The sequence below is a fragment of the Adiantum capillus-veneris genome, chromosome 25 (assembly GCF_014529385.1).
Source record: "Adiantum capillus-veneris isolate H3 chromosome 25, ASM1452938v2, whole genome shotgun sequence".
In the NCBI taxonomy this organism is placed as follows: Eukaryota; Viridiplantae; Streptophyta; class Polypodiopsida; order Polypodiales; family Pteridaceae; genus Adiantum; species Adiantum capillus-veneris.
Genome location: NC_140955.1, coordinates 19273911 through 19300676, shown reverse-complemented (window position 1 = coordinate 19300676; position 26766 = coordinate 19273911). Strand labels below are relative to the sequence as shown.

At 41.7% G+C, this 26766-nt stretch overlaps 1 protein-coding gene across 1 annotated transcript; it reads left to right on the top strand.

The window, feature by feature from the left end:
- Positions 1 to 7491: 7491 nt before the first annotated feature.
- LOC147424524 (protein SULFUR DEFICIENCY-INDUCED 1-like) lies at positions 7492 to 10000 on the top strand. Its single transcript, XM_086500221.1, has 5 exons — positions 7492 to 7721; positions 7902 to 8114; positions 8230 to 8385; positions 8539 to 8600; positions 8685 to 10000. Exons 1-5 carry the CDS (start codon positions 7626 to 7628, stop codon positions 9337 to 9339), a joined length of 1182 nt encoding a protein of 393 aa, XP_086356347.1. The 5' UTR covers positions 7492 to 7625; the 3' UTR covers positions 9340 to 10000.
- Positions 10001 to 26766: the final 16766 nt, after the last annotated feature.

Here is a 26766-nt window from a genome sequence, read left to right as displayed (position 1 = left end):
CTCATCTCCTCTATCATGCTAATTACTAAGCTAAGCTATGCTAATATGAGTGATTATGTGAGGAGATGTACATCTTTCTCGTAAGATACTCCTTCTTCCTCTCAATCTACTCTCATACCCTGCTAGCTCTCACCATCTTCGAAGGTGTGTGAGGTCTTGGGTCTGAGAACGGGGATAATTAAAGTTGTGTTTGCTAAGTGTTTTTCTTAGTGCATGAAGCTTTCATCTTCATTGCACTAGCTAGTCTTGAAGGAACACAAAGAATTGTATTGTACAATGTCTCTCTTGATGGGAGAAACCATAATACAAAGCCTTTTGGAGGGGGGACCGGCTCCATACAAATCCGGTCCTCAACTGTTGTCAATAGCTTAATTTCTCTCTCTTTTGAAAGTATTGTTGATGCTATCTAACTAGGTGTTATGCTTTTTGTTGCTCTCTTCACCCAAGCACTCTTGTAATTCTCATTAGGAATCTATTCTAATGAAATGCCCACTATGTTCATGCTAATTTCCATTACACATAAGTTTATTAAATGTTACAGTGGTTGTGGAGCATAGGTAGTTGAGACAATGGGAGGAGTAGAGACTACATGAGTACGATGACCCATAGGTGCATACGATTGGTACACACTTGTAGGTACTATTGCAGGCATTGACCTACCATGTAGTGGTGCTTTACTAACAAATGAGATCCATGGCGTGTTTCTTGGCATGCCCATCATTGGGGTAGGCATGGTATCCGTGGTGTCATGCAGGGAAAGATGAGCTAGACTTGGAAAAGTAAAGCTATCACTTGTGGGCTCAGATTGCATTGAGACCCCTGGCGAAACAACATATGGGGGATCGATGGGACTCACTGGGGGAGTCTCCATTTGTGATAGAGTGGGTTGTTTCCCTTCGCCCGTGTCTAAAAATCGCATAGGACCCGTCGAAGGTATGTTCATTCCTCGATATTGCCTCTTGGACTGGATAATCCTATGGATGACATTGCAGATCATGTGTTGTTGTTCCTCTAGACTAGTGGCACTAGATGCGGATTTTACAACTTCTAACCAGCCCACATGGTATGTGTAGCCCATGTATAGGTCGGTCAAAGTCTCCATGTGTAGGTCATATTCCCAATTTTCATTGAGAAATACCCCGTCCAAACTTGGTGTACTAGAGGGTTGCCGTGAGGTGGATGCAATGTTGCTTCCCGTGTTTTGACTTTTAGTCACCGCTACCTTAGAGCGACTTTGGAAGGTGGTAGCTCGGTAGGGCCCTCATTAAATGAGGTAGGTAGAATGTCCACGTGGACACTCTGAGGGAGTGTGGGGTCTACAGAAGATGTGAATGGTGATTCTACTTCCCCACCCCCTTCGTTTACTTCACTAGCCGCAGGTTCAGAGCGCGTAGCTCTACTAAAAGTTTTCATCAAACGGCTAAAAACACTAGTTCCGAGTTGTTGGGCCCAGCTAGATACGGTTTCATTTGTTCCCCCAGGGCTTTGTGTAAGATGCTCTTCCATAATATCGTAGTCAGAGGAAGAGTCGCTAGCCGCTATATTTGGGTCTTGGGTTGCACTACTTTGGGTCCCCACCGAGGGCGTAGACCCTAGCGTGGAAGGATAGTGAGTACCCCCGTAAATCGAAGCACTAGCTAGTTGTTCGGACTCTAGCACACGACCAGAGCGTAGATACATGTGCTTTGGGCGCCCTACAAGTATCGGCGGATAACCTCGAAGGTTAACCGCTTACCTTTTGTAAGCGTCCGTTTTCACTCGTGTTTTTTACGTTTTTAATTTTTTTTAAATTTTTTTTATTAAAGTGTGTGATAGCTCGAAATGAGCGTATCATTTAGAGGGTCGTTGTGTGCTTTACAGCACAATTTTCGGGCATCTAACGTTCCGTTGGTCCTCAAAAAATTGATTTTTAGCTACATGTGAAGCTAAAATTCGTTTTTTTAAAAGGCGACTGAGGCCTAAGCCTGAGCGTGAGCTTGGGCTTGGGTCTGGGAGATATTCCCGATCCCTGTCCTACCTTTAAATTTTTTATTTTTTTTTAAATTTTTTTAATAAAGGATAAGGTCGACGCGGCCTGCGCGAGAGCACACACACACTCTATCTACCTACCTCTAACTAATACACCTACTATTACACACTAACACACTCTATTAACTCTCACTAATCTACTTCCTACTTACTGTACACAGAAAACTAACTACCTTAATACACAGACAATAAACACAGAACCTTTGAAATCTCCATTAACAAAGAAAACTAACTACCTTAATACACAGAGAATAAACACAGTACCTTTGAAATCTCCATTAACAAAAAAACCACACAGTATAACACCAAATCCGTCTTCTCAACACACACACACACACTCCTTCCCTACCTTTCCTATAATTGAAATTGCACCACGGAGAAGCACAAAGTGCTACTCGAGCTTAATGCACGGCATTCCCCAGCAGCGGCGCCAAAAATGTGCGCATATGTCGCACATGTCAATGCAAAGAACTTGCCGATACACCGTGTGCGAGCCACAAATGGCTCCAAGCACACAACAAGCTTAAACTAGTAAGCTCAAAGAAGGCAATGGTGTGTCACTCACCGCTCTACGCTTGCTTCGTGGAGGATTCCTCGCCACGAAGAAGAAGGAGCCGCCGCTTCGCCGCGCTCAACCGCTTCGCCGCCGCCGTGCCGTCATCACAATGCTCGATCGCACACCCTCTCTCTCTCTCTCTCTCTCTCTCTCTCTCTCTCTCTCTCTCTTTCACATACACACATACACAAGGAGGTAAAGAAGAAGAAGATGGAGATGGAGATGGAGCAAGAGCACTCTTCTATTGCACAAATGAGAGAATGAGTGAATTTTAGGTTTAGTTGACTTTTATATGAGCTCGCCCCATTCACACTTGGGCGCCCATGCTTAGCCAACTAATCCCTTGAATGTTCCAGTTAGAGTGCGCCTCTCATCGGCGATCACTCTTACTCTTTCTTATTGGACCGACAAGCCCGGTACCTGACTCTACCAATAAATAATACAATGTCCGCCGTAGGTTACAACGTCCGTCTCGTAGGTGATAGGGTGTCCGTGAGCCGTGAGGGTTAACAGCTAGCTCGATCCAATTCCTAACAGTTCCCACCTCAAGCTTGGGTCGAGTTCCCACCTCAAGCTCAGCCCTAACTTACGTAAGGTCAAAGGACTTTTACACTAACTATTGCTGGAGGTCTTCAATGAAGCTAACCCTTAGGTCTTATGCTCCATTGGTTAGCATTGCTCTTTGATAGACCATCTCTCATTTGGGCCCCTTTACCATTGGCCCCATGTTGAGATAGATCTATAAGCACATGTCTATATCTTATCCCTTGTTCCCGTTTATTCTCCCACATTAAATGATCAGCTTAATATGAGAAAATCATCTAGGTTGGTTAGATATTAGATTTTATGACAAACAAAATTTGAGTACTCATCAGTTTTCCTGTGGTGTTTAAGATAGCGGTCTACGTGCTTCTTAATCTCATCTTTTTCTCTTCTTAGCTATCTGGCCTTGGCGATACACCTTTTTTGTATCTTTTTCAATGCAATGGAAACATTCATACCATGCAAGGAAATTAATTGTAGTTTCTCTTTCCTTGCGACACAGTAAAGGTATTGAGCAAATGAAGACATCATAAAGGACAAGCAAAAACTGTTGAACTATTGAACAGAGACATAATTATGCCAACAAAATTTTCTCCATTATAAATATTCAGAGAGATATATGCCATAAGATGTACATAGCACTCTAGAATTTGGGCACAACAAAGAACAGGTTCAACATAGTTTCTTGCAAGCTTGTGAGCAAATGGCTTTCTTTTCACCTTTGACAAGGTTCGTTATGTCATCGTGGGTGCTCTTTGTGGGAACACCGGTGTCATCTAAGGTTCCATAATTGGTAAGGAAAGTGAGGTTCTTTCCTTCCTCTTTGAACTTTTTCAATTTACGTGACCTCTTCTATGCTGCATAACTCCTCCATTTATCTTTTCTCTTTTCTTGCTTGGGTGGCAAGTCACTGCTCTTCGTGTCAAAAGATGGTGACAACGAAGACAAAGAGGAAGAAGAAGGAGAGGATGGTTATCGCTTTCTTCACTTCTTCTTGCTTGGATTTCTTTCTCTCTTCTTTGCGTTTGCATAGGAGGGAATGCTTGATGACTTCCTCCTCTTTTTGGGAGGTCTAGGTGACTGTCTTCTCTACCGTCTTCTTGGGGCAACATCACTTTCAGAGGTATGAGGGGTATCACTTTCATACCTCTCCCTTGAAAGTTCACGACGCACTTGTCAGTTTTCCTTGGAGGTCCTTTCAGTATCTCCTCTTCATTACGGTCCAAAGAGATTCCTCTTTTGGAAGTCTCACTAGGAGGCCTTGTAGGAGCTCTCTCTTCTTGGGTACTTGGGGAAACTTGAAGGACTTGAATTTGACTTAAAACCTTCGCTTGAAAAGGAGTATTTCCCATTGCTTCTTGTTGACTTAGAACCTTCGCTTGCAAAGGAGAATTTCACATTGCTTCTTGTAGCTTGCCAACAAGATAGTTGGTAACTTTGCGAATTTCATCAAATGTTACACCATGAGCTAGATCCAAGTTGTCAATATTAATTACATTCTCTTGATTATGTTGTGCCATGGTTGACTCTCCTTGTATGTGTATACTAGCTCTTTCCTTGGAACTTCCAAAACTTTGGCTGCTACTCCTCTTAACCTTCCTAAAAAATAAGCACTCGAGTAACTACACCCGTGGTTTAGAATATTGTTAGTTGCAAAGAGTAGTGGAGTGGATTTAACAATGCTAAGCTGGCACTGATTCCTATGGAGCTTGTTAATAGCTCAATATTGGTTAAGCCATAGGCAAGTCTTGAAAGATTCCATTATTAAGACCATAGTTCTTGATGGTGTTCTTTGTACCCTGTAAACATGCATAGTAACCGAGATAATAAATCCCAGTTCCACTTATCCTATTGCAATGAACAACTCCAACCTTGCATAGAGTACTCAAGGACCTCTCTTCTTAGGCAAGAAAATAGAAACCTTAGCTCTGATACCAATGCCAACGAATCTATACTTATTTTAGATTCAACGAAATTTAACTTATGAAAGGAGAGAGTTTTTCTTAAGAGAATTCTTTAGAGGATACTAGAGGTTGTGTCGGGTTGATTTTATTGCACATTTACACATTAATATATCAAAACCGTGCACATAATTCAACAAAAATACCAAAATTAAGATTGAGAAATTAATGAGGACTGGATTTGTCCCCTCCCCAAAAGCTCTTTGTATTATAATTCTCTCTCAAAGAGAGCTTCAATTACAACACAACTTGTTCTCTTGTGGAGCTTTCCTCGAACCAAGAAGATGGTGTTCTTCCAAATTCCATACTGTAACCCTCCTTTCCAAGCCCTAAAAACCCAAGATTGGAGAAGAACTCAAGCATATGTGGTACACGATGGTAAAAGAAGTATTTTTCAAGCAAGAGAATTTTTAGCTCTTAGCATAGCTTAGCATAATAGAGTAGTAGAAGTTGAGGAAGGGTTTCACAAAGATCAATGGGAAAATTATTTACCCTTAGTAGAGTATATGTCAATAATAATATCCATATTTCTACAAGAAAGGCACCCTTTGAGGTAACAAAAGGAGGACCCAAGCTCCCATTGATAGTCAAGACACTTGGGAAGATGTTTGTTGTTGATGACTATAGTAGAGACCTTAAAGAATCTTTTCAAAAGATTAAGGAAACTATATCCATCACGCAACAGAAGCAAAAAGTTGATGCTGATAAGCAGAGACGAGCCATGACCTTCAAAGAAAATGATTGGGTATTGCTCAAGTTTCCCAAAGCACGTCTAAGCCATATTACATGCAAGGGAATAGAAGGATGTCCAACGGGTCACCAAAATATTATCCTAAGTTAGCAAAAAGATATTATGGCCCATGAATAAATTAGCTTACAAGTTAAGGTTACCTAGCACTTGGCTCATTCATAATATCACCTGAGTTTGAAGTTCAAGAAGAGAACGTGTAGCCAGAGAGCATTTTACGACATGAAGACAAGGTTTTAAGAAGTGGTAAGACTATTTGATGATATTTTGTCAAATTTTAGAGCTATCCTTTCAAAGATGCAAGGTGGATGCAAGATATCCAACTAAAGGATAATGTAAACCTTGTAAATACTTACGATGACTCATGTCAAAGGTAAGAATCAGGTGTGAACAATTATTTTTTATAAAGAATTTTGTCTTGTTTTGACTCTAAGATTTCTTTCAAATGTTCATAAGTTTTAAGTGTACACAAACCATGAATCAAGCTTAGTCTCTCAACCGCCTAGTAGACCTTGCCAATCTACTATGAAAGCTGATAAGGGCTAGGTAAAGACATACTTGTGACAACTAAGCCTTCCAAGCACCAAATGAAATTAGTCACCACTGTAGAAGAATGTTGATGGGTAAAAAGGGATCCGCTACCCAAAGCAACATGAAAAGCTATGATTTTAATTTCCCTACTCCATAGTCAAGGATGACTATGATTTTAAGGGAGAGATAATGTCATAAAAAGTAATTTCTAACCTTCTAAAAGTATTTTCCATCTTCATTTGGCCATTTAAGTCTCGAGAAAATAAAAGAGAACAAGTGAAGTTGATTTTAAGTGCTTATGGACCATCTCAGTCAAAGAATTGAAACCAAAAATAGAGAATTCTATAAAAGATCAAGGGTTATTGTTATTTAAATATCTCAGTCATAGATATAGATCAAGGAAGGATAAATATATCACGAGTCCTTGAGCAAAGGTACATGACAAAGGAGGTTAACTAGAGAAATTAGAGGAGTAGCATATATATAAATTCTCTTGCTTAAAAAATACTTCTTTCACCTCTTCTATCTCTTACCTCGCAGTTCTTTCTTCCCGCTGGGGTGCTTAGGGCTTGGGAAGGAGGGTTACACCATGGAATCTTGAAGAACACCACCTTCTTGGTTCGAGATTGCTGTGCTATACGCTACTGGACTGAGGTTGGGTGAGGCTGGTCACAAACATAGAGCAACTGATCAACAATCAGCCTAGGGACTATGACTAAGATGGAAGTGATGCTTTGTGGTGTTGTCTTTGTATACCAAACACATCAGAAACTCATTTCAAGCTCATTGTATACTGGTTCATGGTTTTATTACCATTCAATAGTTTTACTATCTAATTCCTTAAATTGAATTGATTTGTTACCTGCAGAAATCCATTCCTTGCAGAGTAGTCATGGCACCTTTCTTTCACATGTTTAGGTTATCGTTTGTCATTATTCTTGGATCACCCGATCATATGTATGCCAAGTTCGAGATTTAGCTTTGTGCTTTGAAGGAGGAGAGTAGAAGTGTCCGTTTCAAATATTGCCTCATATGTGACTTTGCCATTTAGACATGTTATAACATCCTGAGTAGTGCCTACCGTAGGAACCTCATTTTAGAACGCTCACCCTTTTCATTATCATGAGGATGAACCTAGACGTGAAAGCGGCTAGATGCATACTACTCTTATTACAAAGGCGGAGTAGCTAAGAGAGAGCGCACTCTTGAACGCACACAGACAGAAGTGCGCACATTCTCTCTCTCTCTCTCTCTCTCAATGGCAGCTGCAGAGGAAGAGGGGAGAGCGCCATTTCATGTTGTCCACAAGGTGCCTGCAGGCGATGGCTTTTACGTTCGGGCAAAGCATGCTCAGGTACCCAATTGTGAGCTCATTTCCGATCATCTCTCTCTCTCTCTCTCTCTCTCACACACACACACACACACACAGAGAGCTAATCAGATTGTGGATTATCGCCAAATGAGTGCTACATAGACCATTAATTGGCCAGCGTAGAGGTCTAACATACGTATGCACATTGCTTCTGCACTTCAGCTTGTGGAGAGGAAGCCAGAGAAGGCCATTGCTCTGTTCTGGGCTTCTCTGGAGGCTGGAGATCGCGTGGACAGCGCCTTGAAGGATTTAGCCATTGTTCTCAAGCAGCAGAATCGGCCCCGTGATGCCATTCTCGCTGTCTGCACTTTTCGCTCCCGCTGCTCGGAATCTGCCCAAGATTCCCTCGACAACGTCCTTCTCGATCTGTACAAGGTACCAGTGGAAGGCATCTTCAATGGCATATCTGTGTTGTGTCTAAATTATGGATAACAAATGAGAGTCTTGATGGTGTGGGTGTGGGTTGTTATGTATCAATTCCTGCTTTTAGAGCAGCGGCCGTCTGGATGATCAAATTGCGCTGTTGATTCGCAAGCTCAGGGCCTTTCAAAATTGCCACAGTTTCAATGGAAAGCGCACCAAGACTGCACGATCGCAAGGCAAAAAGTTTCAAATTTCTGTGGAGCAAGAAGTTGCTAGGCTCCTGGTATGCAGCAAACCCCCCCCCCCCCCCCGCCCCCCCCAACTCCCCTTTCTCGGAACAAAAAACACACACACAGAGTTTTACTTGTGTGTGGGTGTGCGGGCTCACGAGATTTAGGTCTAGCCCTCATGACCCCGCCTGATATTAACTTTGTAGGGTAATCTTGGTTGGGCATACATGCAGCAATCCAACTACAAAGATGCCGAATCTGCTTACAGGTGAGGTTCACCCCTTGTTTTGTATATTGTCGAAGTACTGCATGACTCATGAGGGCATTGAAAAGGAGGTAGCAATTTGTGCAGGCGGGCACTGGCCTTGGAGGTTGACAGCAACAAGGCGTGCAACTTAGGCGTTTGCTTGATGAAGCAAGGCAAAGCAGAAGAGGCCATGGCCGTTCTTCAAGGGGCTTCCTTGTCCAACAACAAGCGAGCCAATTCAGGCTCACATCTGAAGTCATATGAACGAGCGCAGGAGCTCATGCGTCAAGCATCCGCAATGTCGATGTTGACTGGCTCTGGCGAGACTTCAGCGAGAACAACCGCTCTCTGGACTGCCAGTTTGTTGAATGAGGAGGGAGTGCATTCGCATAGCCGTTCCAAGAGAGTATGTGATGGCAGAAGCAATACAATCACTCTCTCTGAAGCAATTATTAGAGATGAGCACGCACACATCAGAACAACCAAGAACAAAGATGATGAGGATATGATTGGGAGAGTGGCAGCTGCTTATCATGGTCAAGATGATGACAGGATTGCAGCGGGGAGTGCATGTGCGGATAGTCAAGGAAGTAGCCATTTGGGAACCCAAAATGTGGATGAAGGTACCCTTTCACCTCTCCGTGTTGCCCCCATCCTAGCCATCCCTTTGTTGAATTCGTCGCGGCAGTCACAGACGCATGCTAGGCGAAGGCTTCCTGTGTTTCGAGACATAACATTACTAGGAAGTGCAGCTGCTTAGAAGGTTTGTTAACCATTTGAGGTCAGCTGTCCATGTAACTTCTAGGTAGCAAGCACATGACTGGCTAGTTGGTAACTCACTTGCCCCACTTCGCTTTGGACGGGGAGGATATCTGACTTTCGGCGCTCCATATGATGAGACCGATGATGAAAACGTCCTCAACATGAGAGGGTGCCTGTTTCAACTCTGTATAGGTGTAGTGATAGTGCCTGGTTGAAGCTTGAGCTTTGAAGAAGGTAAAAAGTAGGGATTTGTTCAAATGCATTCATAGGTATGTTAAGGTGTATGTGTGTAGGGCATCATATTGGAACTCTCTCTCTCTTTCTCTCTCTCTCTCTGGTAGACCCAATTCCCTCTTAAATAACAGGACTTGAGTTCAAGACTCTTCGTGTTTTTTGAAGGGCAACTCCCATTTTTGCCTTTCCAAAACCAGCAAAGTACTTAAGATGATAAAATGCCCACCAAAACCAAGAGGAAAAATTTCCCGAGAATTTTGTCAAGATCCCTATCCCTCTAATTAGCTTCTCATGAAGTTCTCAGCATCATGACTTGGCAAGCCCCCCTCCATCAGCATGAAATGAATCACTCCATCAGCATGAAATGAATCATTTGTTCCAATATGAGTCTTCTCAATGTGCAAAAGGAAGCAGTTACTTTGATATGTTCTCGAGTCCAACACCTATAAATATACTTAGGTCTTTATTATTCTTCTTGGAGATTTGAATTCAAGCTCATGTAACCGAGAAGCCAAATATAGGCAAAAGTTCAAGCTCCTTCTTGTAACATGGTGCAAGACAGTCGCATCAAGGTCATTCAAATTCTTTTAAAGACATCTATGACGAAAGTATGGCTGTAGGAACGCACACAACTTGGAGAAGTAGCTTAAGAGCACACAAGACATTGTATGTCATGTACAAAGACAAGTTAGCCCTACATATAATTACTTGGGCTTTGGATTAAACAGCCTTAGGTGTATAGTGTACCTTGTAGCTAATGGTTTGCTAATGCTTCATCCCTATGCTATGTAAAGATTTCTGAGCATTGACCCTCAATTTTTCTCTCACAATATTGGCTCTTTCCCAATGGTAGACTCAATACATAATGGAACATATGTACTAGTCCAAGCCCATCTTGGGCTTTAGGCTCAACTTGGTACACTAAGCATCCTAGCCAAAACCAAGAAGTCCTAGGCCAATTGTAGCAAGGTTTTATAGATGCTATAACTGAGTGGTATAAGTGTATCTCGTGGATCTTTCACCAACTTGTACAATGATCGAATGTATCATCATGGGAGGCATACTTTAGCATGCCATTCCACCGTTGTCACATCGTATTTTACACGAGTCAACCATTGCTTCTTAGTTAAGCCATTGTTCACACCTTTGTAGAGATGTTGTGAAGTTGCACACTTCAACAATATTTTGGATAACAATGTAGCTCAACACATTTGAGTGGACCCCCTTCAAATCTCTATTCCAAACTTAATGTTTTACCTATTTTGTTTATGCTTTGAAAAGTAGCAACATGTATTAAATAGGACAAAGAGAAATTTCATCATAATATTGCCTCTAGTGAGGCATACTATTATCCCCAATTAAATCCTCATGGAGTTCTCAACATCATGACTTGGCAAGCCCCTCCATCATCATGTGTTCCAAAATGAATCTTCTTTGTTTGACCCCAATATCAAAACAACTATTATAGTTGGAATATGTATCAGCAAGCAAATTTGTGGCATTGACCCTTCCCATGGATTAAGAAACTCAAGGTTTATAGTGTAGCTTGTAGCTAATGGTTTGTTGATGCTTAATCCTTAGATTATTCCTAATTCTCCTTACACGTGAGACTACAAAATTGGAATCAATAGCCTGTAATCGTTGGTATTTAAATAAGGCAATCCTCACCCTATCGGTAGACAGTGACATTGAAGTAGCTCGATCGATACTAAATATCACAATCTATACTAACCATCAAGCCTATGGTTCATCTTCTGCAACCATGTGCACTTAACCAAAAATTTGCATATACTCAATAAATGTCTCATTTTTTGTGCATGTGAGTGTAAACTTGTAAAAGAGGCAATAAGGTACCATATGTGTCATATGGGCTTGCAACCATCTCTTTGCTACAAGAAGTCCATGGATATGCAACATCTTCTACAAATATTGTATCTCAACGACTCAAGAAACCTTATTTTGCTAATAATAAGTCCTATAGCCCTTACTTCTAGAACTTCATAGCCATAATAAGAAAAAAATGTTTTACAATCGTATAATATATTGTCTAAAAAAATTTTATAGCATGAGAACATAAGCTAAGGCTCCTATGCTCACATATTCCAGTTTGTAGTGTAACTCCTTTAATGAAAAATGAGAAATCCAAAATGTATATTCATTGGCCCTTAATTTTCAAGGTTAAAAATTGGACATTCTAGCTATTATAAACCTTGACAAATATCTCAAATTTTGGCATAAATCCTCATATCAACCTTAAAATCAAGGCCACGAAAAATGTTTTTGTCCTCGTTTCATCAAGAAAGATTGTTGGAGATAGCCAACTTAGTGGTTTTAAACTTGTTGAAATATTATATCTCTAATCGTAAAACTCGATGGAAGAAGTACTTGCCTCTGGTGGACTTTTCTTAGAGTAACACAATTCACACATCTACGGGGAAGGGGCCATTTGAGATTGTAGAGAGTGTCTGAAAGGTTCCACTGATTTTGAGCATCGAGGACAAGATTTTTAAAGCAGATAGTATACACAAGATCTAGACAATACTTTTACCAAGATAAGGGAGGCTTTGCAAAAGTCTCAAGCACAACATAAGAAGGCAACAAACAAGCATCGACATGACCAAAATGATTGGGTGCTACTACGGTTTGAGAAAGCAGGCCTACAAAAGCAAAAAGGTAAGGAGAGGATTTTTCCAAAGCTTAGTATGCAATACTATGGGCCCTTCCACATATAGGAAAAGATAAATGATGTACCCTTCCAATTGAAATTACCACATACTTGGAAGATTCACAATGCATTCCATATGAGTCTCTTAAGGCCTTTCAAAGGTGAAGCGCCAGTGAACAGGGAGCCAAATGAGCAACCAGAAGTGGAAGAGGGGGAAGAGATTCTCACTTCAAAACAGGTACTAGCATATAAGAAAGGAAAGTGAAAGGTAAGCTAATCCGCAGACATTTGGTCAAGTTCAAGAATTAGCCCGACTCTTGATGCCAAGTGGATCAAGGAGGAGGACTTCGCAGATTCTCCTCTCCTCCAATATTAGAGCTTTACCTTGAGGCTTTTGGTTTAGCTCTAACTAATCTGAAAGTTATCAAAGGATCAACAAGTTGAATATGGTGCGGTGTGGACTGTACAAGAGGGGAGCCACTCCACTCCTTTGTCACAGGTTACCTCAATTAGAATAAAGTCATTATTTGATAGATTTCAAAGATCAGGTTGACAATGTTCTACTCAATGGCTTTATAAAAAAGATGTACATTTGAAATGCAAATTCCTAAAATGATTTTTTCACATGTGCTCTCTCAAGTGTGGATTGTTTTACATGTCCAAAAGATGAAATGACTGCAGTACTTTCTCTAGTCACCTGACGAATGATGTCAATATGATAGTAACAAGATTTAGTAGATCAAGATATCAAGAGAGAATGATACTGTGAGTGAAGGTTTTGTATGAGAGAGAGAGAGAGAAGACTAACACCAAAATGGGTCCAAACCCCCCTCCGAGGCCCCCCCCCCTCTCTATTGCTAGAGAGGTATTTTCTTTAGATTGCACAAATGCTGATACAATGGATCTAGATACTGAGATGTCGATGGGATCTTGTGATAAATTCTTGGAAGTTGGATCTGAGAGGCTAAGAGCTGAAAATAGAAAACGTTAATGGAGACTACTGGGATTTGCAATTGTCTTTTGATGTCTCTTCTCTTCTTTACTAGAGCTTGAACTAGAGTCCTTGTCCTCAAATTGAAGATGTCATTGGCGATTTTTTCTTGACCCCTTCCCTTTGAGTAGTCAAATGTCCCAAAGCAGATACAAAGGGCCAGCCATTCCACTCACCATTGAAATTCAAGGCTCAAAAGCATCGTTCAGCTAAGAAAAGTAAGGCACATAGCTCACCTTTCAAACTACCATTTATGCCGCCAAAGAAGGTTACCAAGTCATCCAAGCCAACCACTCCTCAAGAGCCCAAAGCACCAACCCCTGCTAAGTTCCCCGTGCCAAGCCCTAAGGAGCCCAAGTCACCACCACCCCCTCTGAACTGACTCACCTCATCGTGAACACAAAAGAAAAAGGGTCTCTGAGGATGCAGAATCCTCTCAGGCAAAAAGAAAAGTGGAGTTTCATGATTGATTACTCCACAAAAAGTTATGTACACTTGTTCATTTTGTCCATATGAATATATACCCTTTGGTGGTTCATAATTTTGTACTTCAAATACTTAATACCAACTATTCAATTCTTTAATGTGTATCATGGTGTCATGTTAGTTTAAAACAACATAAATAATGATCACAACAAGTTAGAAAAGATAAATATATTTGCAAAACGCAATGATTACAACATTGAACTTGTTTTTTCAAGTCCTTGCAAGTGGCTCAAATATAACTCTTTTTGGGGGAAAGCATGTGATGCAAGAGGTTGAACTCTCCATCCTTGCGCTCACCACAATTCCATCGACTTTGAATCTATACTCGGGATATGTTTCATCAAGAAACTCAAGAGATTCTCTAACATCCTGTAGTCTCCAATTGGTTGTTACTATAAGGCTTCTATGCTCAGTGTGTGGATGGACTGAGACCTTTAGTTCAAACTCTGGACAATTTTTCTCAGAGTCGAGAGGAACCAAACTACCTAGTTTGCTTCTCCATCTCCTATAGTCATAACCCAAAACTAATGATTGACGACATAGTTGATATAAGATAGACATAGAATTTGGGCTTACTCTAGAACTAATATTATTGCCAATATGGAAAGTTTCTTTGGTATTCCATCTGTCTCCAAGTATATTATCCTGTTCATTCATAGAAAGTCTTTTATTAAGCCACCTCGTCTTTGTCCTCTACAAGTCCATTGTTTTGAAACATGCCACAAAGACATGTATAAGCAAGAACCATTGAACTTTAATCCTTCTCGATATCTTGCCTGGACACGTAGCTTTAAGGATGTCTTCTTTGATCTTGGATTTGAAGCTTGATATAGTACACGCATCAGGAGCTTCCCAGTCAAGTGAATTTATGGTGGGAACGGATAACTGATGTAGTTCTCCATATGCACCTTCTCGCGATGGAACCTTGTATTCTGCAAAATAGACAAACAAATCCATTGTTTTATAAAAAGAAGGTGGATTGTCAACATACATAGCATATGCAATTCCTTTATGCATTTCTTTGAAAGTCCCACATAGACTCTCCACAGGTTGTCATTCCACAATTGTTGAAGGAAATATATCTGGAACGAAATCAAAAAATGAGAAAAAACAATGGGAGAATGAAAAATTCATTGTATCAAATAGATAAGTTTTTTTTTTTACTTACAGTAAGAATGTAGTGTGGGATGTTCGTCCAAGTGTAACACCATATCCTTGGCCATGTATACATGTTGAACCTTAGCTACTACCCAGCCATTGTCAATCACTTTGAAAGCAAGAACATGACCTTTCCAATGGTTTTTTACTTTATCACGTTTGGTTCTCTTCACTCTGTGTACACTTTTGCATGAATGAAGCATTGTTACCCAATCATTCACACAAAAAGACATGGGTTTCCAAAAACCATCCTCTCTAACGTTATGAACGTTACAAGAAGTTATGTTATGTGAAGGGCGACGTACAGAAGACGCCATGGAAACTCAGAGATTAGAGAAGAAGAAAGAAAATACAGAGATGGAAATACCTAAACCTCTCACAAAATAGAGGGAAAGTGAAAAAGGTATACATTTGAAAAAAAAATATTTTGGCAGGGCTCTTCTTCTTGGTGGGCCTCTTCCTCTTGGCAGGGCTCTTCTTCTTTGTAGGACTCTCCTTTATATGGATTCTCTTTGAAGGGCTCTTACTTGTATGACTCCTCTTTGAAGGGCTCTTCTTCTTGTGATTCCTTTTCTTTGCATCCAAACCCTTGGTGGCTCTATCTTTCTTTGGTGGCAAACGAGACTCTATTTCATCTGTAGTTGGTTTCATAGGAGAGTCTGGATCTTTTGGGTTTATTGATCTTTCCAGAACCATAGAAACAACCTTCTCTCTCACCCACGTGAACCAAGACTTTGGATATTCATGCAACTGCAGCAAATAGAAAAAGAAAATAAAAAACAGGAGTACATATATAAGTTAAGAAGTCAAAACAAATCAATGAAACATGAAATGCACACTTACAGTGAGTGTAGTCATCTTGCACCTTGACTCAAGATATCTACATTGGCAAGCACTCTCCATCCACAAGATGTTTGTAAAGGCACTTTTTGATTGTAGTACTTAAAACCTTCTATATTGTAATCATTATTTGTGGTAGTCAGGTGATCAACGATAAGTTTGGCAGGACTGCAAGAAGACATCAATCAAAACGCTACTAGTAGAAAACAATGGGCCTTCAAGCATAGATCATACTTCATACTTACAGTTTACTTCTCCCATGGATACTTAACAATGAATTCATAAATATAATATCTTTCTCCAAAAGATTGAAGATAATAAGACTACAATGCCCTCTACAAAAAAATAACAATTATCTAGGAATACCACAAAATATTATAAATTTGTTAAGAGTTAAGACTTACCCTTCAACATAGGGGTATATTATGTAATTGTAGGTCAGCATGTCAAAATATTCAAAAAAAACTTGAAAGACTTCCTTGCTTGTTAAATAGGCACTGTGTCACTAGAGGATCACGTATGGAAATTTACATAGCTATAGCCTCTGAAAGATCCCTCATAAGACACCTGAAGTCAAAGAAAACACATCCCCCAATGAGGCGCTTGTAGGTGCAATTGCACTAATAATTAGCAAAGGGGCAACACATACCTGAGACAGATAAAGAGCACAGTATCACCAAGCTCAATGTTGGGGTTTACAAGCATACTTGTGTCTTGAGGGTATATGTCATAGGACACCTCATCATCCCCCACACATGGAGACATCCATAACCATTTGGCCTGTAGCTTTTTCAAAAAGGAGAGAGTTGGATGCTCTTAAAATTTTTGCTTGCTCTGTAAGGATAGCATTCTCCAACATCATGTCTTGCTCCCTCTCAACCTCCTTGCCTGCTTTGATATCGAGGGCCTTTCTTGTCTCATACTAATGTGTAACATCTTAAATGACAACCCCTGACTTCTTATGTTTCCTGGAAGGGGGATATTTAAAATTTGAAAGGCCCTAAGATCCTCACTGGGAATATGCTCAAGAGCCTTATCAAACTTGTACCTCAGCTTTCTTGACACAAGCACAAAATCTTTGCTCATGAGTGTGACCTTGTGAGAAAATGCAGCTGCAATGTAGCTATCATTCATAAAGTCTATTAGGAAATCCTCAGCAACCTCCTGAAGGCACATCAAGGCTTGAGATTGCCACCTTACTGAAACAAAAGTTTTGATTTTTATCATGCTCACAAGTCTATCTAACATGACAACTCTCATGAAGGGTAGCTTTGGAATAAGAAGACAAGTAGACTTTTGTGCTTTCCTTATTTCCCTTAGAGATTTGACTTGATAATTCATTCTCTTCCTAGCAGTAGGCCTCTGGTGAGGTTGTGTAGGTGGACCTTTCCCTTCTTTCTTTCCAACCTCTGGATTGACTAATTCTTCTTGGTTGTCATCATCATCTTTCTCTGAATCCTTCGGAGCTTGGTAAACTTTTCTTGAAGTTTTTTTTATCATTGACATTTGAAAGTCAAAAAGTGATATAGGAAACACAAGAGACTCTCCAAAAAACACGCTATTGCCTCGTAATGAAAAGATCGCATGCTTCAACAATATCCCGAACAATGCGATAAGAGGTATTACCAAAGTCTTGAACAACTCACTATCACGTCGTGCAGGAAGGTGAAAAAAATACCACAAGACGCGATAAGAGGTGCTCCCAAAAGTCTGGAACTGCTCTCTATCGCGTCGTGTGGGCAGCTGAGAATAAAGTAGTCAATTCAAGAGAAAATCCACAGAACACGATAGTAGGCATTTCCAAAGGTTGAAACTACTCGCTATTGCGTCACTCGGACAGATGAGATGAGATAGCGCAAAGAACGTGAAAGGGGGTGTTCTCAAAGCTTCTAACTCTTCAATATCACGTCGTACGGATAGATGAGAAAAATATAATAGGAGGAAGATGAAAGAAGCGATGGCGGAGGATGATGGAGGGATGAAACGACGCGAACGTATGTTTGGGAGAGGTAAAAAATGAAACATGACATGGGCCTTTTATACATCCGACCATCCGTACAATATCCGTTAGTGGCACGTGTGTATGAGTGGCACAAGTCAATAACGGTCATTTTTGGACCCCTTATATAAGTTTGACCCTGCCTTTTTTGTTACTTTATTACTCGTTTGGGTCGCACGACACGAAAAACCTTAAGCTTAACCTCTTCAAAGCACTCTCCTTTATCCATGCCCTAATGTTACCTTTATAACATCATCCTCTAACCTTTTCAAAGCAGTCTAATTCTCTCACCTCAACTCCATTTCATTGCTCTCCCTCCTTATCCATCCGCCATTCACGATGGTCCTGCACGACGCGATACTGGGTGCTTGCAAAGTTTGTGTCATGCTATTATTGCTATGTTCGGGTTTTATTGCCACACCCTTAACCACCTGCACGACGCGATGGCGGTAGCTAGCACAGTCTGCCTCATGCCTCTCGCTCCGTTCGGGTTTTGCTGCCACGCCCTAAACCCTTTGCACGATGCGATAGGAGGGTTTAGCAGGATCTTGCTCGTGCCTCTATCGCTCCATTCGGGTCTTGCTTCCTTGCCCTAAACTTTTTTGCAACCAAATTATGAGTGAAGGTCGTGAAGAGATTTTAGAGGAGAGCTCAAGTGAGAAGCTCTTGGTTGCTGTCATGGATGGTGGTGACATAGAAGTGTACACCAAAGCATATGAAATATTCAATCCTTTGTTTGATCTTGCAATTATGCTAGACAAATTGAAGGACTTTTGTTAGAGGAATTCAAAGAGTTTGAAGAGGTAGTTGAGAATAAGTGTTTGGTGTTGGATGGCAAGATTTATTGTCATCTAGCTAAATTTACTACCAACTCAATTGAGAAAGGCAAAGTAACAAGGAGACTAAGAAGATTTTCTAAAAAGACTTCATTTATTTGTCCACCGACCATTTCTTGTCATGTACATTCAACGCCTTGCAATCTTGTTCCAAAACAAGCTGCCTTTCTTTTCTTTTTGTTCCTTAAAGTTGATATGCAAGGCAAAGGTGATGAAGTGAAAGATACAGACAAAGAGGAAACAAATACAAATGTTTCCACAGTCTTGCAGCTTGAGAAAAGTGAAATTCTAGAGGAGGAGGAAATTGATGCTGCAAAACTGAGGAGCAGGAGAGTTTAAATTTTGATGTGGCTCAATTCAAAGCTACTACTATCATTGATGAGCCCATAGAGGAGGTAGAGGTGTCTGAGGCCTCGCTTACTGTTCCAAACCTTTCCTACTTCTATATCAATGAAAAAGATTATATCCCTCTCCATCATATTCAATGTCTGCTTAATATCAAGGAGGACTACTGTATTGCAACCATTTCTGAAGCTTCTAAGGTGGCCAAAGATTTCATTGACATAGAAGAAGACTCAAAAGAGGAGTTTTTGGCACTTGATCTTCAGACATCCGATAAATTATTTCTTCCTGCTCCTGATGCACTTGCTCTACGCATGAAAAGAGTGCAAGAGGAGAAACCTACTCTCAAAGATGAGGATTTTGAAAAGAGACTTGTTGAGCTTGGCATCCAATCTTTTGGCGGAGACTTTAAGCTAAAGGACGTTGACATAAGAAAGATGTCTGGATCATGCAATCTCCTTCAAGAAAAAGTCTTTACCGAAGATGAGTTGCACAAGGTAGATTCAGTTTCACCTTAATCTCCCTTCCTAAAATCTTCCTTTTTTTTCAAGTTTGTTTTAAATACTCATTATTTCTTGTTTTGCAGATTGAACTCCTTGACAAAAACAATTTTCTTGGGAGAGCTAAAGGCTCGAGAGAGAAAGCAATAGTGGGTACTTCAAGAAGAGATGTCTCGTCTCTCATGCACTACATGGCTACATTGGGTAGTGCCACCTTTTGTGCTTTTCACATGCAGTATTCTGAAGATCTTGAGTTGCAAATATTTACCCTGAAGATATTGTCACGGTTTTTGGGGTACACTCACCTTCAAATCAATGCAAACAAGATCATGCGACTTGAGAGAGCTGCAACACTTGGAATATTTGGGTATGCTGCAGAATTCAATGCCTCAAGAGCATGATACTTTCTTTGCTACTCTAACTATGCAGCAATAGAGCTAAGGAAACAGATGTTAACCTTCTTAGGGGCTATAAAAGAAGAGAGTTTTTGAGATATAGGGATGACATGCATAGTGATACCAAAAAAATCAAAAACTGATGTAAAATTGACAATATTTTGCGTAAAAATATCTTTTTTGAATTTGGATCTCTTTAGAAAGACTCGGTACAAAGTTTCAAAGTGAAGCATTAGTCTCCATTTGTGGTTCAGCACAATGGTTGTTTGATCTCATCCATTGTAATTTCCTCTAATAGAACCAATTGAATAATTACTTTAGTGCATTGCTCCTTATTTGTCCCCCCCCTTTCTCGTACATCTGAAAAATGAAGTCCTCGCTTGATAGAGGGATTTTTCCATTCCCTGAGTATTTCATGTTGCAAGGGGTCCTTGTTTTGCAAAATATGACCCATGCAAAACAGAATATGCTAAAAATTAAAAAATTAAAAAAGGTTAGGTGAACTCATAGGATGCAATGTAAAATACTATCCAGACTTTAGAAAGTAATTGAATACTCACCAAGTAATATGTGATGTCTTTTGCTCCCCAAGCATCTGTGATAGCACTTATTAAAAGCTTTATTGTCTTCTTAAAGTCATCTGCATAAGTAGTACAGTTAACTTGTTGTCTATCGAACTTCTTCCACACTTCCATGCGTTTGTTGGCTACATCGGATCTACTTTTGACATTGGTTGTTATTACACAAAGATCCTTCCAGCCGTTCCACATAGCATCAACTTGTTTGTTGTCATGGTTGCTCAAAAATCTTTTGGCTTTTTTCCTGTTAACCCTCACGGCTCACGGACACCCCATCACCTACGACGGACATGTATTATGTATTTGGTAGAGTCAGGTACCGGGCTTGTCGGACCAATAGGAAAAGGGTAAGAGTGATCGCCGATGAGAGGCGCACTCTAACTGGGACATTCAAGGGATTAGTTGGCTAAGCATGGGCGCCCAAGTGTGAATGGGGTGAGCTCATATAAAAGCCAACTAAACCTAAAATTCACTCATTCTCTCATTTGTGCAATAGAAGAGTGCTCTTGCTCCATCTCCATCTCCATCTTCATCTTCTTCACCTCCTTGTGTGTGTGTGTGTGTGTGTGTGTGTGTGTGTGTGTGTGTGAGAGAGAGAGAGAGGAAGAGTGTGTGTGCGATCGAGCATTACGAAGGCACGACGGCGGCGAAGCGGTTGAGCGCGGCACGACTGCGGCTTCTTCTTCATCGCGGCGAGGAATCCACCACGAAGGCGAGCGTAGAGCGGTGAGTGACACACCCTTTGCTCTCTTGAGCTTGCTAGTTTAGGCTTGTTGTGTGCTTGGAGCCATTTGTGGCTCGCACACGGTGTATTGGCAAGTCCCTTGCTTCGACAGTGCGGCAAGGAGCGCACATTTTTGGCGCCGCTGCCGAGAAAATGCCCTACACTAAGCTCGGTTAAGCACTTTACGCTTTCTTGTGGTGCAATTTCTATCATAGGAAACGCAGGGAATGAGTGTGTGTAGTTGTGTGGAGATTTCTGTTTTTTGCGTTTTCTAGTTTGCACTACACAGTTAGCATTTTCTGTGTTTTCTGGTTTGTGCACAGTTAGACGCACAATTAGTTAATTAAGTAGGCTAGTAATTAGGTGAGACAGAAAGTAGGTAGGTGAGGTCAACGCGCACCCAAAAAATAATAATAATAATAATAATTCGAAAAAAAAAATTGAAAAAAAAATTCCGAAAAATAAAAACGTGAATGAGGGGGAGGTTAAATTTTCGAAAATAAAAAACGTGAGTTATTAAAACGGACGGGTTGGTTTGTATAAAAGCTAAATCGGGATCGGGATCATTTCCCCAAGCCCAAGCCCAAGACGTGAGTTATTAAAACGGACAGGTTGGTTTGTATAAAAGTTAGATCGGGATCATTTCCCCAAGCCCAAGCCCAAGCCCAAGCCCAGGCCTCACTCCTCAGTCTTATGATATATACTAGACTCACTCTTATATATATACCCTACCCCCTCAAGAGGGAATGAGAGCATGTGGGACAAGTCCTCCACTCTCCTCCCTTCTCTTCCCACTTGCACCCTTAGACTTGCTATTTGGAGCTTAGTTCCCGAGCTAGGAAAAGACTGTTTCGGGCTTTTCTGGAGCAAAATAGAACCAAACGGTGGGCTGTAAAGCACAGCGCATCCCTCCTAGCGATACGCTCGTTTCGAGCTATCACACGGCCCATTCCACGACACGCTCTAAAAAATCTAGCAAAAAAACAAACAAAAAACACGCAAAAAACTAGTCACAAGGCCTCCTAGAGCAGCTTTTTGACACCTTAGGGTATCAAAAGCACATGCACTTACGCTCTGGGCGGGTGCTAGAACACGAGCATATTGAGGGTGCCTCTGTTCATACGGACACCCATTACCCATCCACGATAGGCTCTAGACCCTTAGCGGGGACACAAGGTAGCACCACCCAAGACCCTAAAATAGCCGCTAGTGATTCCTCCTCCGACTCAGAAATCATGGAAGCATACCCTACCCAAAACACTGAGAGAGAAGGCCATGCACCTCCCGAAGCTCCATAGCCTAGTACTAGTATGTTTAGCCGTTTCATGGAAACATTAGGTAGAGCTACTCGCTCGGAACCTGATGCAAATGAAGCACACGAAGGGGGTGGGGAAGTGGACTCTCCTTTCACACCGCACGTGGACCCCACACCCCCAAAGAGTGTCCATGTGAATATCCTGTCAACTTCTTACCAAGAAGGCCCTGTTGAGCTACCTCCTTCAGAAGTTCCCTCTAGAGTACCGTTGCTGACAAGTAAAACCACGGGGAGCAACATTGCTTCTACCTCACAAGAAACCGTTAACACGTCGACTCTAGAAGGATTGTTCATTAATGATCATTGGACATACGACCTCCACACTGAGGTGTTGACGGATCTACACTCTGGCCACGCCTACCATGTAGGATGGATAGAGATTGTACAATCCACCTCTAGTGCCACGAGCATCGAAGATCAACAGAAAATGATCTGTAATGTTATCCATGGCATTATTCAATCAGAAAGGCAAAACCGAGGGGTAAATATACTCTCAACTGGCCCTATGAGATTTCTAGATACGAGCAAGGCTCAACAGCCTACTCTATCACAAATGGAGACTCCTCTAATGAGCCCCATGGACCCATCTTACGTCATTTCACCTGGGGTCTCTATGCAATCTGAGCCTCCGAGCGACAACTTTAGCTTCCCTAACTTAGCTCAACCCTCTATTAAGGAAAACACAGTGCTCACTCCAGGGATAAGCCTGACAGAGAATGTACCGATGACATCTACGATTAGTGCAGTGCCACTACCTAGTGTCGTAGTACCTAATATGGGGCCTCGACCGTATGTGCCTCTAACCCCTTATGCACACATGGCCCTCACACCTCCAATTGTACCACTTGTTTATGCTCCTCGAGTGCCGCTCCCTAGCCCTTATCCGAGTGGACCTATGCCCGGTTATGTTCCATATCCTGCATCATCCACACATATGCCAAGACCGGTACCCGTCCCTCTCCCACATATGATTCCAAGAGTACCTCCACCGGCCCTGCCTCCTCACATAGGTGACTTGGCAGCGTTTGCTCAAACCATAGGTCGATCTATCGCGAAAAATATGCGTCATGCATCTGATAGAGAGCCTAGAAGTAAGGCAGTACAAATTGCCAAACTCACGCAAAAATTCAATGGGGACGAAGATGCTAGAAAACACATTGAAGTGTTTGAACAAGTATGTGATTCCTTAGGGGAACGCAACGAACTACATAAGTGCAATGCCTTAAGCTTGACATTAAGTGGGAAGGCTGGAGATTGGTATAGAACCCTAAGGGTGGACGAGAAAACAATCTACCCTACCCTTCGAAGGTTGTTTCTAAAGGAGTACATACGAGAAGGTGTGCTTTGGGGTGTAGCATCTCAGCTACAGAAGGCCGAACGTAAGGAAGGAGAGTCAGTAAGGGACTTCATTAGTCGTCTAAAGCACTTAAACTCTCGCTGCCCTGTAAATGAGTGCTTCAACAATAACCAACTGCTTGATCGATTCATTCGAGGGTTGAGGAATGAAGGAATCTATAATGGACTAGTGATTAGAGGTATCACAACCTGGGAAGATGTCACTGCCAATGCAATCCAATTAGAGGACAACTTGATGATAGCAGGCATGAGGGTGTCTACTGACACGAGATCCACTAGCTCACAAGCCATTGAGTATGAACCCATGACTGCAAAGCCCATTGCCAATGAGCCAACGGTATTTGAGACATTCTTGACAAACCTCACCAAGGCAATCCAAGAGTCTCTTAAGGATAATCGACCCCCTCAAAATAGTCACATGTATCCAAGAAGGGAGCAACAATGGTGTTCCATTTGCTTAGGTCCACATAGCACTAGTGAGAGCCCTACGTTTAGAGTAAAATTTAATGGAACTTGCAACGCATGTGGTAGGTACGGTCACCAAGCTAAGGATTGTTTAATGATCAAACGTATGATGGCAAATAGACCACCTGTAGCCTGGACGGATGCGCCTCGAGCTCCTGTATTGATGCCTGCTCCACCTGTTGAGCAACTACCGCAACACATGGTCCCTAGATCTCAAAATGTTGTACAAGCTACACCGCTACCACCTCTTGTGCTAGGACCGCAGCCCCCGCATCCAAGAGTCGCCCCTATGAACCAAGTGGGTTGCGAGCCATCTAATGCTTATGCAGATGGCTGTGAGGAGGAAATAGACACTAGTATTGCCTACGGACTTGATACATTGGAAGAGTGTCCTATATACTACATGGAAGATTGTTGGGGGCAAGTCAAGCCGGTTTATCAAGCTGCTGCTCTCGCATCCAGAGGTCAAAATATCAACACCCAGGCTAGGAGGCCACCTCTTCAATGCTACGAGTGTGGTGGACCACATTGGGCAGCGGAGTGCCCTATTAGGCTGCAAAAGAATGCTGCACAGATGCAAATGAATCAAGGGAGCACGTATGCAATGCCAATACTCACATGTAATCATTGTGGCATAGATCACTTGATTGCCCAATGCCCCTATAACCCAAATGCGCCTAAAATCACAACTCTAAATTTGGTCGAAATTGCTAGTGTGACATCGCCAATACCACCCATCGCACCCGCTTATGCGATTACACGGTCCATGCTTCAAGGGCCAGGCCATATCCTCGAAGAGAGAGATACCGCGTCAGTTATCCAAGCAAAGAAAAAGAAGACACGAAGGAAGAGGTCGCAGAATACGGGAAATTCAAAGCCAAGTTCCAAAACAAACATAGGAACAGAAGATGACCCCGTGTATATGAATGACCTCGAGGATGATTCAGATTCAGTCGAGACAATGGAGACTAGAACCAATACCACAAAGGAAAAGACCAACAAAGAAAACCGTAACATGGAACCAAATGAAAACCGAATAAGAGAAAACCATAAAGAGCCTCTGAAAACACCACAAGTGTTTCCAAATCCAATCCAAGACCCCCAAGATAAACTGCAGGGGCAAAAAGGGAAGAATCGTAAAAAGAAGATTGGGACGTACCCAAACCCAGTAGACGAGATTGAGCAGGTGAAACATCTAAGAGGTTTAGTGGAGGAGAATCAAAGGAAACTAGAACCAGAACCCATGCATGTCAAAATTCATGACACAGTGTTTCCCACGCAAGTTTATCCACCCCACATGAACCATAGACCGTTAGCCATATCTAGTATCATCCAAGAAGGGAGTGAGGACGGGACATCAGAAAGTGAGCATACACCCTTCTTGTTGGAAAGGATGTTTAACAAAGGAATACCTGATCCCATTGAGGAATATGAAATTCCATCCTCACCAGTTCTTAGTCAAGGACCTACACCCTGCAAAATGCCAATGAATGTTGCCAAACTAGTGGACTTCATGTCTTCTGAGGTCCGAACCACGATCATAGCAAAGCTGTATGGAGATCCTGAGTTATTCCTTGCACTTCGAGCATTCCTTAACGGAGAGCTACGAACGGGATTACCGCAGTTTGCGCAACCAAATAGGCCAGACTCGATTATGATTGATGAGGAAAATCATGTGCAATCACTTGACTTAGATGGACACGAGTCCGTGATCCAGGTACCCATTAACGAATTAGGGCAGTATTTTGAAGGCGACGAGTCTAATGCGACCCTACCCATCACTACCAAGGGATTAACTATAAAGGGAATTCTTGATGGTGGTGCGAGAGTTAGCATCGTTACAAAAGATTGTGGGAATCCATGGGAAAACCCCGCCTCAGTGTTATTAACATTGTGGTAAAGATGGCAAATGGTACCATAGCCAAACCTATGGGGATGCTCAAGGATCTTAAGATCAAAGTTCTAAGACACAAGGTACGACATACGTTCATTGTAATGGATTTCTCTAAACACCTTATGTCATATGAAATGATTTTAGGACGACCATTCATGAGGGGAGCACAAATGGTTCATGATTGGTCTAAAAATCATGTCTATTTGCAATTCCAAGACTCTGTCCTTAGAGTGGATTTGGTGACTGGTAAGGTACACCCCTTAGGGAGTAAAACCATTATTGATCATCACTCTGACACCACAGTTCACTCGGCCCCACTACAATATTGTTACACTTGTAAGAAGGATACAGACATTGGCCAAGATTCTCCTTATATGGATATCCTACCTGGGATGACTGAGTCGGACAATGTGGATTGGGTCCACCTAGCAGCAACCATAGACACTTGGGGAAATAGGGGGACGACCTGGGTAACACCTGAGGGGGATGAAATGCCTATACCCTTAAATATGCTACAAGCAATGCATATCGCTTCCGACAAGACTCATCCTAATGTAACGAAGAAAACATACAAGTGGGTCCCTAAAGCTTCTTTAGTGACCATAACTAGTGCTAAAAAACAGAAGCCTTGTAAGAAACGTACCACT